General features: G+C 43.7%; 1 protein-coding gene across 1 annotated transcript in view; it reads left to right on the forward strand.

Moving 5' to 3' along the window:
* The first annotated feature begins 2,006 nt into the window (after positions 1-2,006).
* SYT12 (synaptotagmin 12) overlaps positions 2,007-18,872 on the forward strand; it is a 55,319-nt gene continuing 38,453 nt past the window's right edge. Inside the window, exons 1-2 of the mRNA XM_035124739.3 lie at positions 2,007-2,559; positions 16,898-16,959. Coding sequence (XP_034980630.1) covers positions 16,926-16,959 — 34 coding nt within the window. The 5' untranslated portion in view covers positions 2,007-2,559; positions 16,898-16,925. The remainder of the gene's footprint in view (positions 2,560-16,897; positions 16,960-18,872) is intronic.

Here is an 18,872-nt window from a genome sequence, read left to right on the forward strand (position 1 = left end):
ATAATAGTGTGTCAGTGATGGATTTACACTAAGACTATCCACACATCATTCCTCTTTATTGGCTTTTCTGCCATGTTTCCCTCAGTATTACACATTGTTGCCACCTGAAACAGCACTCTTGCACTACAGCACAACAAAAGCAAAAGAAGGTACGAAATCTGTGGTATGAATTTCAGGCGGAAGCTACAGGACATGCAACAACTGGAAATGAAGCAGTATGTCCACCCCGACTACTTTTGCAATCGCAAACAGTATTGAAAATAGGATTGTGTATAACCACCCCAGTTCCATCATGAGCACAAATCATTATGAATGCACAATAAAAAGGACACCTGCAGGGGCTGCCAGTCATGCAGTAAAATGATTCTGGTAATTGCATAAACTGGCATTAAGTGAATCCCAGAAGAGGAAAGGACAAGCAGGAAAGCTTGCCCTTCATATCTCTCCTGTTTGTCCTGTGTAGAGCATCCCTCAAATGCAGGGATGGGCTTAGAAATATTTCTCTTTAGTGCCTCCCTTGCCCCACACTTGCAGTGTTCTAGTGTCACCCACAGCCTTCCCTGCAATCAACAGGGAGCCATTATTTGCTGCACATATGAACTGGGAAGTAGGATGTTCCTCACAGACAAGGCCTGTTGTCAGATGTGGGCCTCAGTACAGAAGTACCATTTGCTTGCAGGTAGGAAATACATTACAGATAAGGTGTCTCTTGAGGTATGTTGGGGTAAATGCTTAGGCTGGGTTTCAATCCTGGCCCCACACTGACCAGCCAAGAGTACCTCAAATTGGTCTGTTAGCAAAATGTAGCAAGAGCAAGCAACAAATCTTTTCCCTAAAAGCCCAATATCCAAGCCCAGAATCTTGTTCTCACCTTCAGACAAGGGATTCCTTTTCCTGGAATTGTGTGCTAGAATCAGAGCAGCTGTGGGTCGTTTGAGGAGGCTTTCAGCCATATGAGAAGTTGCCATCAGGAGGCAGCCTTATTGTTGCATTTATAGTGTGGTTGGTAGTGCTTCACGTACATCACCTCAGCCATCTTTTAAGAAAGGTTAGTGTCATTGATTCCAATACCGTGTTTCTCATATTATAAGACATGTCTTATATTTATTTTTTCCTCAAAAAAACACACTATGGCTTATTTTCAAGGGATGTCTTATTTTTTTCCTCCTCCTCCTGCCGCGGCCGGCATTGCTGCTGCGCCTATCACTATGTCTTATTTTCGGGGTATGGCTTATATTCCTTGAATGCTTAAAAATCCTGCTATGGCTTATTTTATGGGTATGTCTTAAAATATGAGAAACAGGGTATTGCATAAGAGGTTTTGTATTTGAACTTAATGAGACCAGGGGTCTGCCAACATTTGAACTGGGGACCTCCTGGCTTACAAAATTGTTTGGAAAGTCTGAAGTTTGGTCCAGTTTTGGCCATACAACACAGTCAGTATGGGAAAAAAATGTGGTCTGGGTCTGGGTCTCCAATTACAGGTGTGAGAAAAATGGGAATGGAGTGGGCAGGCACATCTCTTTGGCTGTCTCCGGGCAAGACACATTGAATGTTTTATCTTTCTTTGGAAGAGGGGAATTTTGGCAGATAGTTTCCTCAGCCAACCTCGCCTCTTTTGACATAAAGGAAATATAGCCCTACTTCAGTGGTGCAATTTGGTAAGGGACTTAGGAGAGGGCCTTCTAGGCTTTGCGAGTTCCTGCCTCTTTTTAGGCAGGAAAGTGGTAAGGCGGGCCTGCTGCTGCTGCTGCATTTTGGGGCCAACCTGCTCATTCTGCTGCGTGAGGCCCAGCCCAGGACTTCGGGCGCCCGAGACCTGCCCCTCTTCCAGAAGTGACCTTGGAACTCGGCACTCCCCGGTTGGTGAAGGGGCAAGAAAGGCCCTCCCCGTCGCCCACTTCGCAGCCTCTGCAGCTAGCTTCGGAGGAGGCACATGTGCTCTGGCGCGGCGCCAGCCAGAACATCCCCGGCGTGCCCTTGCTGGGGGCCGCCTCTATCGGGGCTGGGGTGGGACTCTTTGCTGCGGGAGGGCCAGGCAGCGTCGGCGTTTCCTTGGGTTGCTCGTCCCTGAGTTCTTCCCTTCCCCCTCTGACCCCGTGGATCTGCCTCCCGAAGGAGAGGGCGCGAGAGGGGTGTGTGTGCGCGCGCTGAGCGACCTCTCCGGGCATTGCAGGGGTGCTTGGCGCTCCCGCAGTCAGGCGAGCAGCGGGCTTCGGTGAATCCTGCCGCCGTTCGCTCAGCTCCCGCCCAAATCCCTCGCGGGTGAGCCGCCAACCCTCAGCTCAATCTCTTTTGGAAAGAAGCCACCGGCTTCTTTTTCCCCCCAGCTGGAGAACGAGAGGGGAGGGCGGGGGTGACTCAGGTTGCTGGCGCCGCCGCCGCTCCTCCATGAAAGGAGCTCAGCAAGAAGAATTGATTCCTTTGCCTCTCATCTCAGCCGCCGGGGCAGAAAGAGAGAAAGGAGCAAGAGCATGCCGGTGATGCGCTGCTGCTGAGGAGCCGGAGCCGATCTGCAGAGTTTGCAGGTCATTAGTGCTGCACCAAACTCCGGGCGAGGTAAGTGGCGCCGCCGCCGCTGCACACAAAGCGCTCGGCAGCGTTTGGGAAGTCAGACCGGGCGGGCCGGGAACTGTGGTTTGTCGGGAGAGAATGGCAAACGCAGCATGCAGTTTTCTCGGCAGGAGCCTCTGTTTTGTGTCTCTGTGCGGGTACAATGCAACGTGGCATGCTGTTTTTCTGCACTTAACGGAGCGCCTTAGTTTGATCCCTAGCAAACCTCGCTCGCTCTGTGCGATCAGCTGGGCTGTGCTGCAGACTGGCATTGTGGCGGCCTCGATCTGTGGTCCGATCCCGGAGAACGAGAGGGACGAAAGTCACCAGGCATCTTTGCAAAGTTTGCGCCTCGGTTGCTTGTGCGTAGCCCCGGGGCTGCTTGGTTGAGCGTGCCTTCCTGCGGCGTAGAGCCGTCCTGGGTTTCAAGAAGGGAGAACTGTCCGGGGGACTCCAGTTTATCCTACGTAGGAAGATGCTTGTCGGCCGGCCATTAAGTCTAGGGTTACGGGGAGCTTCTGGATGGAAAGGGATAGGGTTTGGAAATCGGAATGATGGCAGTGGAAACAATGGGCAGAAAAACTGAGGCTGGGCTGCCAAAGTGTATCCAGGAGGAGCAGAGCTGCTTAGAAAGAGTCTAGGCGTGGGAGGGAAATACATCAAGGGTAAGACGAGACCTAGTTTAAAAAGGAACACGCGCATCTCTATTAAAAGAATGGCCGGGGGCGGGAGGGGAGACCCCCACAAAACCCAGATCTCAATATTGCGACCTGAATTAGTTGTGTTCCTTACAAATGTGAATCTCCAGTTCAGTTTCTACGTGGGTGGCTTTGTGTTTCACATCCGATGCTTCAGTCTATTCAAGCACTCTGAACCCAGGAAAGCTTTCTGTTATTGCAGTTTATTTATTTGTGTGTGTGTAGATGTTCCTGGGAGTTTTCACCTCCTGGCTGGGACCACTGTTGAGAGCTTGCAAAGCTTTGTGATCTAGTTCATGGTGACCTGCCAGTGATCATCTCTTAATGTACATCCGTTTCTTTCTTCACATGGTTGGTGGCAAGAGCAAAAAATGTGGTGCTCACTTGCAAGCCTCCAAAGATACCTTTGACATGGGGATGATTGAAGAGAGGATGACTGACAGGCTGTGGTGACTGTAACCAAACCATCTTGCCTCTACTTGGCCTTTGAAGCAAGGAACTACAGGATTGCTTTATTAAGAGAGTTAGGGTTTAGATGCTTTCACCACTGTTGTCCCTATGTTCTGATTAAAGCTGTCATTTCACACATCTGTCTCTTATGCGTGTGTGCATGCATGCGCACACACAACCTAGGGACATCTGGAGTGCTTTAGTTTTATTTCTTACCTTCCTAAGAAAACTGCCATGTGTCGTAGAAGATAGGCGGTGTAATATGGCATGAATAATGGATTGCTTTGTATGAGGAATGCTTTGCTCACGTGTAAATGAAGAACCTTCGGTGATGACAATTTCAGAAAAGCTGTTAGGTAGAATGTGACACAGTCACTTAAAAAAAAATTCTACAAAATGTGTTTAAACAGAGAAAGGGGATTCCCTTCCATAAGCCTAGTGACAATTTTCTGTTGGGATAGGATTTATTTTAGAGCCCTCATTTTTGGAAAGTTTCAGTGTGGCTTGCAATTTATCCATAGCAGTGTAATATTTAATTCCCGCCCCCCACCTGGTATTCCAAACTTCTTGCTAGGTTATTAGGGCAAGTAGCAGGCACAAAGTTTTCTCTTCTCACTCTGCTAATAACCCTGTGAAAGTGAGAAATACTGCTTAGCCCAAGGTCACCAGAGAACTGCATTGCTGAATACTGTAGTGTCTTAACTAGGTTCTCCCTGGTCCAAGTAAAAAACTTTGTCCATTACTGGCTTTATACTGTAATAATGCATGCACTCGTGTTAAATAATACAACACACGGTCAGAATCAGGTACGGTCACCAAAGTGGCGTCATGCTAATTTTCCCGCTTCACTGAAAGATGCCAGAAGTTTAAATTTATTGCAGTGTAACATACCTTTGACGAGGATGGTAATGACACACTCAACCTTTCCATAGAAAACCAACCTTCTCAAACAAATGTTGGACAACATCCTACCCCAGTGCAGAATTCACACAACAGTAGTCCTTGTTACACATAGTCCTTTAGGTCCAATATTGTTGACCAGCAAACTGTGGTGCTCCATTTGTTGTTGAACTCCACTCGTATCATCCCTAGCCAATATGGCTAATAGGGATGGTGAGAGATGTTGTTACCCCACCTACATCCCATGACATTGCCACACCCACAGTAGTTAAATGCTAGTAGCCGCTGGAAATTTACCATTCACACTCGTCTTTCTGTAATCAAAATGCTCCTGGAACATAAATCCCCCTTCACAAATAAACTCAAAAGTTGCAGTGGGAGTGCCCATCTAATGTAGAGAATTGGAGCTATAAAAAAAAATCAAATAAAAACGAATGTCTGGAAAAAGGAACAGTATTGACTTTTCTTTCTGAAAACAAATGAACCCAGCGCATTAAATATCCTAAAGAAAGCAATTGTTGTTGTTGTTTAGTCGTTTAGTCGTGTCTGCCTCTTCGTGACCCCAAGGACCAGAGCATGCCATGCACTCCTGTCTTCCACTGCCTCCCGCAGTTTGGTCAGACTCATGTTGGTAGCTTCGAGAACACTGTCCAACCATCTCGTCCTCTGTCGTCCCCTTCTCCTAGTGCCCTCAATCTTTCCCAACATCAGGGTCTTTTCCAGGGAGTCTTCTCTTCTCATGAGGTGCCCAAAGTATTGGAGCCTCAGCTTCAGGATCTGTCCTTCCAGTTGAGCACTCAGGGCTGGGGTGATTTCCTTCAGAATGGATAGGTTTGATCTTCTTGCAGTCCATGGGAGTCTCAGGAGTCTACTCCAGCACCATAATTCAAAAGCATCAATTCTTTGGCGATCAACCTTCTTTATGGTCCAGCTCTCACTTCCATACATCACTACTGGGAAAACCATAGCTTTAACTATATGGACCTTTGTTGGCAAGGTGATGTCTCTGCTTTTTAAGATGGTGTCTAGGTTTGTCATTGTTTTTCTCCCAAGAAGCAGGCACCTTTGAATTTTGTGACTGCTGTCACCATATGCAGTGCTCATGGAACCCAAAAAAGTAAAATCTCTCACTGCCTCTATTTCTTCCCCTTCTATTTGCCAGGAGGTGATGGGACCAGTGGCTATGATCTTAGTTTTTTTTTTTTGATGTTGAGCAATTACATTTTGTATTTAGGGGTGCTGTTTTATCCCAGTAAAGGGAAAATGGGGTAAAAATGTATTAAAGGGTTTATTCAAACAAAAAAATGATCTAGAAATGCAGATTTAAGTGCCCTTCTTACACCGCACACATTGATTTTGCTTTGGGACATTTTACTACCCCGAGGCACCCCAACAAATGGAATTTGATTTGGGTTAGTAAAATGCATTTGTCCCTGTTTAGGAGCTTCAATCCAGTGCAAACTTGCCTGGGTGTATTTTATTTATTTATTAAATTTCTATACCACCCTTCATCCAAGGAACATAGGGCAGTTTACAATATAAAAACACAAAAATACATATCATAATAACAAACACAATACTCCCCGTTTGTTTATTTATCTATTTATTACTGTAAATAATGTAAACTCCATTGAACACTGTGGGGCTTATTTTGAGTAAACATAAGATGATAAGATAAGATAATCTTTATTATGCCTTTCAACTCTATGTTCCTTGCTCTTCTGAGTGGAGGAGAGAAGGGTGTGTGATTGTGTGTAAAAACTGTTAGTATTTTCATCCCTCCTTTTCTGTCCATCTCCTGACTCAGTGGAGAGAGAAGGGGGAGGAGCCTTCCTTGGTAACTGTTATTCCTAACTGTCAGTTCTGGAGTGTGTGTTCTGAGGTAAAGATGCGTTCTTATTACTGTTAGATAACTGAAACTCACACAGTCTGTATATTATAGTTATATATGTTTAGATTATTAAAAATAAAAGAAGAATTACTCCAAAATCTGTGAAGCTGAACTTCATCTGTTTATTGGTGCTCACAGCTAGCAGTTGTGAGTCCGGATACACGGTTTAAAAATCCATCAGAAACTAGCCCACTGTATAAAGGTAAATATTACATTTGTTGCTCTTCTCACCTTTGCCTCTGGCTCGCGGGCATGTGGCCCTCAGAAGGTTGCCCAGAAGGGAAAGTGGCCCTTGGGCTGAAAAAATTTCCCTGCCCCATGACTGATATGAAACCCCTGAGGGGTCATCTAGTCTAGCTCCTCACATTGAGTAGAATACCACTGTTCTATAAAATATTCAATTGCCTCCAAATCATGGGTGGCTAACTTCAGGTGGCACCAAGCACATGGGCATGATTTGATCCACATCCATTTTCCTTGCAACGTACTTGTGCAGTTTTGTTTTGTTTTTTACGGACATCAGCTGATGGGTTAGGTGAGCATGTTTTGAGGGAAATGGCCTCATGGGTCATATTACACCCCTGCCTTTCAGGCCACAATTGGCCAGTGGGCTGGATGTCTCAACCCTTGATTTAGAACGTGCATAAGAGGCTCTGAGCAGAGGGGAGGATGTCAGAGAAGCACATCTGCCCTCACTTGAGCTGGTCAGAAGCTGAGGTACTTCTACCCACATATTTCCCCTTCTCTCTGCTCAAAGCCTTGTACAAACTCTGCAGTAGTTCCAGCTCTGGGGCAGCAGCCAGGGAAGGACTTGCTTCTACAGGCTGAGGAGGAGCTCTGTCATTAAGTCAGATGTCTACTGCTACAAGGAAAGAGGTGGAACAAGAAGACTGTCATGCTGGAGGGCAAAGGAAACCCTCAGCATCTTCCATTAGTAAAACAACAATTTCCAGTCCTCTTTCACTGTAGATCAGGAGTTAACAGTTGCAGAGTCAATGAAGCTACAGGCCAATATAAGTGAGTAAAGTGTCTCCCTCTAACAAGTTTATAGCCACTGTGAAATGTTTTCCTGGATGACTCTAAAGAGATAAACCTATATTACAGCTGGGTTTCAACATCCAGTAAGAGGCAGAGCACTTAATCCTGCTGGGTGTTGCTTCACCAGCACGTTCCCTGCAGAGAACATGTTGGCAAAGCAAATTCTTGCAGAGAGCTGATTGAAACCTCTGCTCAGCTGAGGGTTTAACAGTATCACACATGCCCAGTCACCAAGCCTCAGTTGGTAGCAGGACATGGAGAAAAAACTTTCAGTATTGGGAGTAGGAGGTATATTAGTCCATAAGGTGCCCTGGTGTTAGGCGTTTTGCTATTTAAAATGTGGAAGATTCCTTCCATACTCAGACCTCAGGACAGGGATTTTTTTTTGGGGGGGGGGGGAGAGATTGAATAATATGTCTTGAGGTAAGTTAACAATTTAATTAACCAAAGTGAACACATATTGCTAGAAGGAAATGCTGTTCAGTTTTCTTTTCATTTCTTGTTATAACAACACAGCAAAGTCAGAACACCTTAAGAATATGATCCAGCATTGGTCTTCCATCTCAGCCCGCCATTTAAGATTTACCTCTGTTGATTTGTTCCTGTTGAGAAGTTGATTAATCTGCTGATTAATGTATGTTTTGATCAAGGCTGTCCTTCCCATTTCCTCGGCTGCTCCTTTGTTCCAGGAAGTCTTTGTTCTTCCTATGATTGTTTATTCTTGCCATCCCATTTTGCAATATTATTTCTTTTGTGCAAACGGAATGTGATTTCCTTGGCTTCGTTTCGCCCTGCCTGTCACCACTCTCCCGTCTGTAGCAGCTCATAAAGAAAACTAATGAGAATCTGCCTTCAATTACCTTCGTCTTCATTAGATTTTCATCAGCCTTCTGTGACTCCACCGGTGCCTTGGTGAAACTACTGGTGACATACATTGGAAGTATTAAAAATTTTTGCTCCAGGTTATGTACTTCTGTGGCAACTCCATGATCTCCGCAGGGGAGCCAGGAGTGATAGGAAACCACTGAAACAGCAAACTGGGAAACATTTCTTCTTTAGGGGAAAATAGCTACCTGTTATGATACATAAGCATATGAATCTGTCTTACAATGAGTTAGAACATTGGCCAGTCTAACTCAGGACTGTCAGTTCTGGGTGGCACCTCTCCTACTCAGAGTAGACCTAAGTTAGAGTAGAACCTAAGCTAGTTGCCCCATTAATTTCAGTGGGTCTACTCTGAGTAAGATTTAGTTGGATACAATGCTAAACCTTGACACAAAGGGCTGGGAACAATCTTGAGATCTTGAAGATCCCTTTAACTTGAAATGCTTGGTGTTGAAACTAGAGAGTTCAGCATGCAACGCCTGTGCTCTGCTTCTTAACTGTTGAGTGGGATGGGCTGCTCATGGCCCCAAACATAATTATGTGCAGCCATTGGCCTAATTTTAAAAGCTCTCCAAGCAAGTGATCATGTCATACCTCTGGCAAGAGGGATCTGTCCTCCCCCAGAGAAGTAGAGAGGGATAGCAGAAAGAGAGAGAAGGGGACGGCTGTGCCTGTTTTTGGCTCTGGCCCCACCCACACTCAGCATTCCCACCCTCCCAGAGATTACCCCCAAGTGAATGCAGAAAAAGTTAGCTTAGCCCACATAGCCCACTAAAAATGTGGATTTGAGGTATGCAGCAGTGATGTAGACAAGCACAGACCTTTAAAATGTTCAAGGAACTATGCTAGCCTTTCCCCAACTGACTGAAAATCTGTGCTTCTCCAAACTTTAGTCCTTTTGAAAAATCTGACACCCTTTGCATCTGTTTCAAAGAATAGGTCTGTAAAGGTAAACTTGGAAATGCAAGCAGCTGTTCATTGGAAACGAAAGCATAGACTGTTGAAATTTCCTCCAGGTCCTTCCCTGTACTTCCACATTGTAATGTGAAATTATGCTAATATTTTTCAGTTTTGTTTTCATCCCCGGTACTCTGAATAGAACAGGGGTCAGCAACCTTTTCCAGTCATGGGCCGGTCCACCGTCCCTCAGACCATGTGGTGGGCTGGACTATATTTTTTTTGGGGGGGGGAAATGAACGAATTCTTATGCCCCACAAATGCGTTTTAAATAAAAGCACACATTCTACTCATGTAAAAACACGCTGATTCCTGGACCGTCCACGGGCCGGATTGCCCTTAGGTTGCCTACCCCTGGAATAGACTTTTGAAGGCTTTTGTCCTCATAGCAGGCTAGTAGCACAGAGGAATGGGAAAAATTTTCCTAAGCATTTGGGGCATGTTGCAATTGTTGCATAGATCTGAATTACTTCACTGACACCTAAGGGTCATTGCACTACACACACACACAGTAAATTCCAGCAACACAGGGACTTCAAGAGCTGCATGGCTTGGCTGCCCTGTGTCTTCTGTCAATGTTGTGACCAGAAAAAAGGGTTTTTTTTACAGTCCTTGGGTACTCCCACCTTGTCCTGCTCCTCTGTATGTCTCAAGTGATGGGGGTGTTAGATTTGGGAAATCTGCATTCCTTCTCAGCCTCATTTGAGGAAATTTCTTTAGGAATGTTTCCTATCTGTTTTCCAGAACTATGGTTGTGAGCTACTCTGGGGTTTTTTGTTTTTGCTTTTTTTAGGATGAAAAAGAACAAAAGCACTTATCTTTTGAGCCTGGCCAGGCTATAAATCTAATTAAGTACAACATTTTTTTTTAAATTGCCTGTTGTCTTGCATTGAAGTGTAGCTGAAAACCCTCCCAGATACCAACCCTACTCAGGTTACAAATGACGTGTTTGGGTCATTCTCTTGCTGGTGTTTACTCACTGCCTTTATTTATTTTGCTGGATGAAGCATGTCTCAGGCTTATCTTGCAACCATTCTGTGGCAGTGCAGAGTTGTCAGACCATTTGGGATTGGAGTCTCAAAGTACACAATCTTGCGGTTGGGGGAATAGTTTGCATAATTGCATTTATAAACTCGATTCTTGCCTTTTGCTTTCCATTGTGGTTGAAGCGCCAATGTTGCATTTTGCTGAGTAAAATTAGCAAAAGACAGATCCCTGTCTCAAAGAGCTTCCAATATAGAAAAGAGAAAAGTATGGATAATAAGCCAATAGAGAGAGGAGAGGAATGGGTCAGATTAACCAAAGATGAATGTAAGCAGATGGCTGTTACATCCAGCCAGAGATGCAGTGCAATCATATGCATATTTACTTGGAACTAATTATTATATGGTACTTACTCCCAGGAAAGTATAATAGAGCTTCAGGCTTAGTTTCAGTTTGGGGTGATGAATAATGGATTGGCCTAAACTAAAGGCTTCTTGGAAAGGCCAGTACCTAATTATTTCATCAAGTAAGTGGATCTGAAAAAGTCAAATTCTTCATTATCCTTCTTTAGTATTTTTGGACAGCTCAAGCTCAGGCTGGAACACTGTGCAGTACCAAGGACAGTTCTAGTGATTGCTCATGATTTGTCTGGAAGGCTGTCACTATGCATATTCTACCTACAGTACTGTGTTACATATAACGAATGTATTAAATTAAGCTTACCCGCAGAACATGTCAAAGAATGCCTCCACACACACACCCGTGTTACTCTTATGCACCAAAATTAAATATCCACCATATGTTGGGGGGATGTATATAGTGCCCAGTGATTAGAAGGTTTGTTTCTGAATCTACAAACAACTCAAAAATAAAAAAGCATCATCCTAAAGAAGATACAGAATAAGTCAGAGTAGCAAATACAATAAATGGTCCAGGTATTGTCCTCCCTTGAAAAACCCTCATCTCTGAAGATTATGGACTCCTGTCCGATCCGGACAGAGATTGCAAAGGAGGACTATATAATATTTTTGTATGCGACAACCGCGGCTAGGACTTTGTTAGCCCCAAAATGGAAAACTCAGGATTTACCGACGATTGAAGAGTGGCAGACAAAAATGATAGACTATGCGGAACTAGCGAGACTGACTAGCAGGATCCGGAACCAGGGGGAAACAAGGTTCCAAAAAGACTGGAGTAAATTTATGGACTATATGGAAAAGAATTGTAGAAGTTTAAAGACACTTGCAGGACTGAAATAAATCCTACGAATTGATTTTAAATGGATGAAATAAAGGAACTGCGAGATAAGAACTGAATAGAAAACCAAATGAGGGGAGGGAGGGAAGTCAAGCTCGGCAGAGCATTGAGGAGGAGAAATTTGGAAAGAATTGTTAAAAAGATAGTTGTGTGTGTTGTATTTGTTTTTGAATGTTTGTTTGTTTTGTTGTTTTAAATGTGTTTAATTGGAAAATTCAATAAAATGCTTTATAAAAAAAAAATATTATGGACTCCCGTACAGTTAGATTTGTACAGGATGCTGAGATACTTGTAAAGTGAGCTTTTCAGCCAGTTAGGCTCACCAAGAGCACTCTCTAAAATTGTGAATGGTAAATCTAATGGCAGGTGAGTAGTTTCCCCTGCTGCTGAGAGCAACAAAGGCTTTCAGCGGAAGATATCACCCAGTGCCTTGGACTCTCAAAATCTTTGCTACTTGACTTCTTCTGTAGTTTCTTTAGGATTATGTATCTTACCTTCAGGTTTTGCCTTTATTAAGAATGTTCCACTTCCTGGGTAGGTTTTTGGTTTTTTTAAGGTTTCAAATCAGTGCAGATGTATGTTTATCAATTGATGGCTCACTTGCCTTGCATGTGTGAATGCGTTATCACAGATAAAAGAGCAGAGATGCAACTTCGATGTCACTTCACCTCCCACCAATCCTGTGCATCCAGCCACTCCATGACAAAGGCTTTAAAATTAAGGTATTCGTCTGTATCTGGGGATTCTCAGTACAACTAAACATGAATCCACCTTTCTCTGCATTGCGGGGTCTTTTTCAAAAGACCATGAGATGCTGAGTTAGGGGAGACTTTGTAGGACAACCTGCTCCTCATACATCTGAATATTCAGCTTACCCACTAGGAGTTGCAATGAAAAATCTAGATGGAGGTTCTCGATGAAAAACATGGGATCACTCACTGCTCAGATGGATAGAGGGTAAGCAGGAAATTCTCAAGCAAACCCTTACAGAGCCATTCATCAGCTGTACACGGAATGGAACAATGCAGTTATTCTTCCCCAGCAAGCAAAGAAAGAGCCTTCAGGAATGAAAGATAAATCAGACCTCCTCCACTGGCAGGTCGTAGTGTAGTAATTTTGCAAGGTTCCAGCAATCAATGACCTCTAATCTGGGGTGATGTACTTGAGAAGCAGGTTTTAATAACGCATTTCCACAAAACACCATGCACTGGTGACTCATGCAGTGCCAAAAGACAGAGAAGAATCTCTTCTTGCATAAATGTACACTGAGCACACTGGCTGAGACTGTAAACTTGTTTTCTCTTGCAGACCATTGGGACACTGCTGGTTATTGGAAGAGTTTACAATGCAAACTCCAAGGCCTAATTCATATGCCATTGGGAACTCAGCCAGATGGATGCTGCCTTGGTGTTATTGGCTGCTTGTGGCAGCTAGTCCCTCCCAAAATAAAATATGGGTGGGTGATCAAAACTATGTCCCTGCTTCATCCACCAAAGTAACCTGGTATCCTTATCAAAAACAAACTAAAACAACATACACAGTGGTTTTTCCTCTTCTTATTAGGTTGTTAGCTGCTAATTTTGCATACAATAGCCCAGCAGAAAGAGACTGTATTGTTATCCCCATATTTTAGATAAAATTCTACCCATGCTAATATATTTCACGATTGGTTACCATCAGCCTGAGCTGCATGGAGCTGGTTAACATGAGGCTAACTGTGTAAAGGGAAGCCTTTGGGGAGGAGAAGCTCTTGGGAACAACTATGCCACAATGGTGATATATTGCAGCAGGCCTAAACAGAGGATTTCTCCACCCCCATCGTCCAGCCAAGACACTGAGCTCTGGACTTCTGGCCTACCACCAGTGCTGATCGGTGAGGAATCCTCGAGCTCCGAGGTTCCTGGCCCTGTGAGGGAGGGGGAGAGCCGCAAGAGCAATGCAGCCCCCCAGAAGAACCCCAGATTGAGCTTTCTGGGGGCATGAGAGCTTGGCTGCGCCCAAAGGTGACTCCTCTGCTCACCGGTAAGCTCTCTTTGGGAGCTCCGAGTCAGAGCGGAGTTACAGTCGCAGGCGCCATTTTCGAGTAAATCGCTACCCTCACAGAGCGAAGCTCCGAGCCGGCAGCGGAGAGCGGTGGATTAAAAAAAAAAGATTCGAAATACATTGGACACCGTGAGTAATACAAATAATTTTTTTAAAAAAAAATTCAATTGAAAGAATTGGCCATGGGAGGAGATTGAAACAGGGAGCCTGCAGCCAGAGAGTTTGACAGGACTTTGACAGCTTCCAAGTATTAGTTCTAAAACCTTCCCCCTGAGGCAGGGTAAAGGGGAGAAGGATTGATGACTTAAAATCCCTGTAAAATTTCCAATTTGGACTCGGGGAAGCCCCCCTGGAACTGGAGCCGGGTCCCTGGAGGGATCAGCTAGCCGCCATTATGACATCACATAAGGAAGGAATCTGTTTACCTCTTTGAGGCTGAGAATGCTAACCTTGAAAAGAAAGCAAATATTAGGCTGCATATAAGAAGTTTGATAATGTTCTTTTCAGAAATGGACACAAGATTTTAAAAAATATGAACAAGAATTTTAAAAAGAGATTTGAGAACCAGATCAGACATTTGAGGTTTGGAAATATGAACTGTGCCACGTCTGAATTTGCTATCTCTGCAGCTCTCACGGAAAGTGAGATAAACAGGATGTTAGTAGACACAATACCAGATGGCTCTATAGACTCTGTAGATTATCAAAAACTCCTGGAACTGATTTTGGACGTGAGAGATGAACTGCGGCAGAGCAATATAGAGATTCGTAAAATAAGACAATCAAAGCAAGAGGAACAAGCACCATCCGGGGGCATTGTGAATGACTTGGTAAAAGAGGATAAAGACTTATCAGTCCAGGACAATATAACTGAATGCAAAAAAGAGGAGGAAGGTGTATGGAATACTGTTCACCCAGTGGGAGAGGGAGAACAAGATTTGTGTTTGATTCAAGGAGTCCTCAAAGAAGAACCAGCATGGAATAATGTTCTCCCAGTGAGAGAGGGAGGGCAGGATCCATGCTGGGGCCTGAGCTTAACTGGGGGAAAAATTGTGATAGGGCTGAGAAGTGGACACATAGCTGGATGGTACTGTGCTACAGTTAGAAAATTGGGGGGTCAGCAGGGGACAAAGAAAGGAGAGTGGTGGATAGGTGGTGAAAGAGTGGGAATAGGGTGAGGAAAAACAATGGGTTATTTTCTGACTGATTAAGATGGTCCGAAACTGGAACATTTTATGGAGCTGGTTGATACATCTGGGAGATCCGGAGTCCATGGGAAGGGGGGTAGAATTAGACAAATGTGGTTAAAAGTATGATAGAAGAAATAACAATCGAATATATGGGTAATTTTGGGGGTATAAAATATGAGGCTAAAGGAAGAATAAGAGATGGAAGAAAAATAAAGTTAGATTTGGATTAATTAATGAATTATAGGTTGAGGGTATTTGATGGTTTTTTTTGTTTTTTGTTTTGCTTGTTTTGAGTAGATTAGAATTGGTTGGGAAATGATGGAAAAATTGTGCCAGAATGATTTAAGATGATAAAAGAAAACTGCTCAATTTATATTTAATAAATGGACCCAGTTTGGGGGGGGGGGGAATCGAGGAAGTCCACAATGTTATTGTTAATGTAATGAATTGATATGTTTTTCTTTTTTTCCTTTTTTCTATTTTATTTTTTGATTATGTTTTAATTTTGCTCTTTTGTTATTATTTATGTGTTAAAATTTTGAAAACTAATAAATATTATTTTTGGGGGGGGGAAGACACTGAGCTCCTCCTCTGAGGGTCTTCTGCTGGTTCCCTCACTGCAAGAAGCGAAGTTACAGGGAACCAGGCAGAAGGCCTTTTCAGTAGTGGTGCCCTCCCTGTGGAATGCCCTCCCTTTAGATGTCAAGGAGATAGAGAATTACACAAATTTTAGAAGACCTCTGAAGGCAGCCCTGTATCAGGAGGTTTTTAATGCTTGGTGTCTGCCCAGAGTGGCTGGGGAAACCCACTCAAATGGGGGCGGAATAAATATTATTATTATTATTATTATTATTATTATTATTATTATTATTATTATTATTATTATTTCAAGATGCAGATTAACCAAAAAGAAAATTCACCAACAGGGTTCTCAGCTTTTTGCTTGCCATATGCATATAACAACTGCATGACAGATTTAATTTTTTTTAATCCCACGTTTCATCCTTTTCATGTTGGGAAAAGTAGCATTTGTTGAGCTGCCTATCACACAATGGTTAAAGGCACAGTGCCTCTGTTTGGAAATTAGGGGGCAGCCATACCACAGTGGTTTAGATCCAGACTAAGTTAGTGACATTTCTGTCCCATAAAATTAGCCAATGAGTGTGTAAAGTTCTGTTGATTTAAATGGGACTGAAGTGTGACTAGCTTGATCTGAAGATTCTTGGGTGAAACAGAATGAAATGCAAAGCTTAATGCAGAAATATGAAAACACAGAAAGAGCGGAGGGGAAGCTGCCATATAAATGTACTTTCCAAACCATGATGACTGGATCCTTTGCTTTTTTATGCAATGGGGTTGGAGTTTAGGATCTGGGACTCTTGGTCCTGGACCTCAAGCAATGAAACCCTTTTGGCCTGGCGCTGGCCTAGCAGTAGCCATCAACTCTCCTACACCAGCATGGTCTAATTCCAGGGACTACAGGGCTAAGGGGCCTCTTCAGTGATATGGGCAGGCCTGCTGGTGTTAGAGCCATTGGAGCATTGGGCCAACAAGCACATTGGCCCAGTAATATTATAGGAGCATGGAAAGGCACTGCTCCACGTCATAGGGACACAGGATGCTGCAGCGGTTTTGCACCTCTGTAGCCAAAGCAGCCTAAGAGGATTGGGTTTCCCATGACAGTATGCAAAGGGATATTTTATATGTGTAGCAAAGTGTGTAATTTCTGCTATTAGTAGTATCAGTAGTCATAATACTACATACATGTATTAGATGCTGTACACCAAAGTTTCTAGACTGCATACAATAAAAGTAAATAAAGCACCCAATACAATCCAGTAAAACTAAAATAAATGCAAGAGAGCAGACTAAAGAGCAAAAAATGACTAAAAACAGCAGGATCCTTTCGCAATTGTTATGCCAGTCACTGTGGAAACAGAAGAAAGGGGTTTTATTAGCTCTTCATTAATTAGTTATATAATAAATCTGGTCTTGAGTGTCATACAACATTGTCTTGATTTCCTCACTGTTTTTGTTTGTGTGTTCTTCTAGGTAACTGCCCTTACTCGGGATAGTCACCATGGAAAATAACGTTGCTGAGCACCAACTCAGTGGTGAGTATCTTGAATGCTGAACAAACTGTGCTAGGGTTTTGGTTGGAGATGTCAGTCTTGGTAAAAGTCTCCCTGCTCAAACAATAATAATGTGATGTGCCTTCCATTTAGACATTTTCTGCACAGAGCATCCAGAAAACTCTTACAGCCCCAGAGAAGGGAGGATATCCAGACAAATACTGAGGGCTGCATCTCACATATATCATTTGATGAAGTCCTTGCCTTCAATCCAGTAGCTTTCTAACATAAGAACTTATTCTAAGAGCCAAGCTAGGTGAGATGGTGAGAGATTTATGAGAAGCTCAATAGTACCAGGTGCACACAGAGTAGATTCTCTAGTTAAGGTCTGTGGTAAGTAGCTGCTTGGGGAGGCCTACCCCCAGTATAATGTCCTTCAGATGTTTTGGACTACAACAGCCCCAATCAGCACGGTCAAGGATGATGGGTGTTGTAGTTGAAATTTGGAAGGCACCAGGCTAGGGAATGTAGACATGTGTTGTTGCTCAGTATTAACGTCTGACCATTGATTTACCTTTTTCCAAGCAAAGAACCATATATGATTGTCTCAGCTGGTTACTAGAGGTTTTTCAAATGAATTTCTCTGTTGGGAAGAAACACAACAATACTTGGTATGTGAAGAAGTTGTGCATTAAGTTGGTTCAAGTGTGTATCTTATTGCCATTTCTGCAAACTGTAGAATGTTTGTTTGCTTGAAAGCTGTTCCCATTTATCATAATCAGGTGGGAGCAATTTTCTGTGCCAGTATGAAATTCATAGCATGGTTGAACAGTGGCCATCTTTCTACATTGAAAAGATGATTCTCACTGGCAAGAGGAAAAATAGATCAATTTTGAAAAGCTGAAAGAAAGAAAATGCTTCTTTATAAACTAGTAATGGGTAGTATTCACAGATCAGTCAGCAAAAATATTGAACAAGAACTGAATACAGTGGTACCTCAGTTTACAAACACAATTGGTTCCGGAAGTCTGTACTTAACCTGAAGCGTACTTTCCCCATTGAAAGTTGGAAGTAATGAAAAGTGGATTAATCCGTTCCAGACGGTCCACGGAGTACTTAAACTGAAGCGTACTTAACCTGAAGAGGAACTTTCCCATTGAAAGTAATGGAAAGTGGATTAATTTGTTCCAGACGAGTCCACAGAGTACTCAACCTGAAGCATACTTAACCCGAGGTATGAGTGTAATTGGTTCCGGAAGTCCGTACAGTACTTAACCTGAAGCGTACTTAACCTGAAGCGAACTTTCCCATTGAAAGTAATGGAAAGTGGATTAATCCGTTCCAGGCAGGTCCGCGGAGTACTTAAACTGAAAATACTCAAACTGAGGCGTACTTAAACCGAGGTACGACTGTAATGTGAAATCATTTAATGAAAGATTTTTCTAATGAACAGAAAGGTACACAGTGATGATAAAAACAGAGCATTGTAATTTTCCTAAATTTGAGAAGTTATTTCAATGGCTGTAAACAAAAGATCCTGTTATGTTAAGCAATCACATATTTTCTTAGATAGTTCACTGTACAGAGAGACTATAGTTTAGATTTGAAAAGAAAGCTGTGTGGGACTTCCAGCGAGGCAAGATGGCGCGCGGCACGGCGGTGCGAAGCTCCTGAGAGCGATCAACGTGCCCGTGCCGCCTGCCAAGCCTTTGGCTCACCGGAACTGGCGAAATTGCCACCGCCGGTGCGCGGGCGCCAAGCGAGCCCGGTGGATCAACCGGGGAGCCGCTGGAGGCCCCCCCGGCGACCCCACTGGACCGAGGCTGAAAGCGCCCGGCCGGAGGCTCGGCGGAACCCCTGGACCTCGAGGCCCGAAACCGCCTTCCAGGCCGCGGGCTCCACGGCGACTGTGTGGGTGCCAGAGATGCCCAGTGGATCAAGTGGGGAGCTGCTGA

The sequence above is a fragment of the Zootoca vivipara genome, chromosome 1, assembly GCF_965207765.1.
Source record: "Zootoca vivipara chromosome 1, rZooViv2.hap1.1, whole genome shotgun sequence".
In the NCBI taxonomy this organism is placed as follows: Eukaryota; Metazoa; Chordata; class Lepidosauria; order Squamata; family Lacertidae; genus Zootoca; species Zootoca vivipara.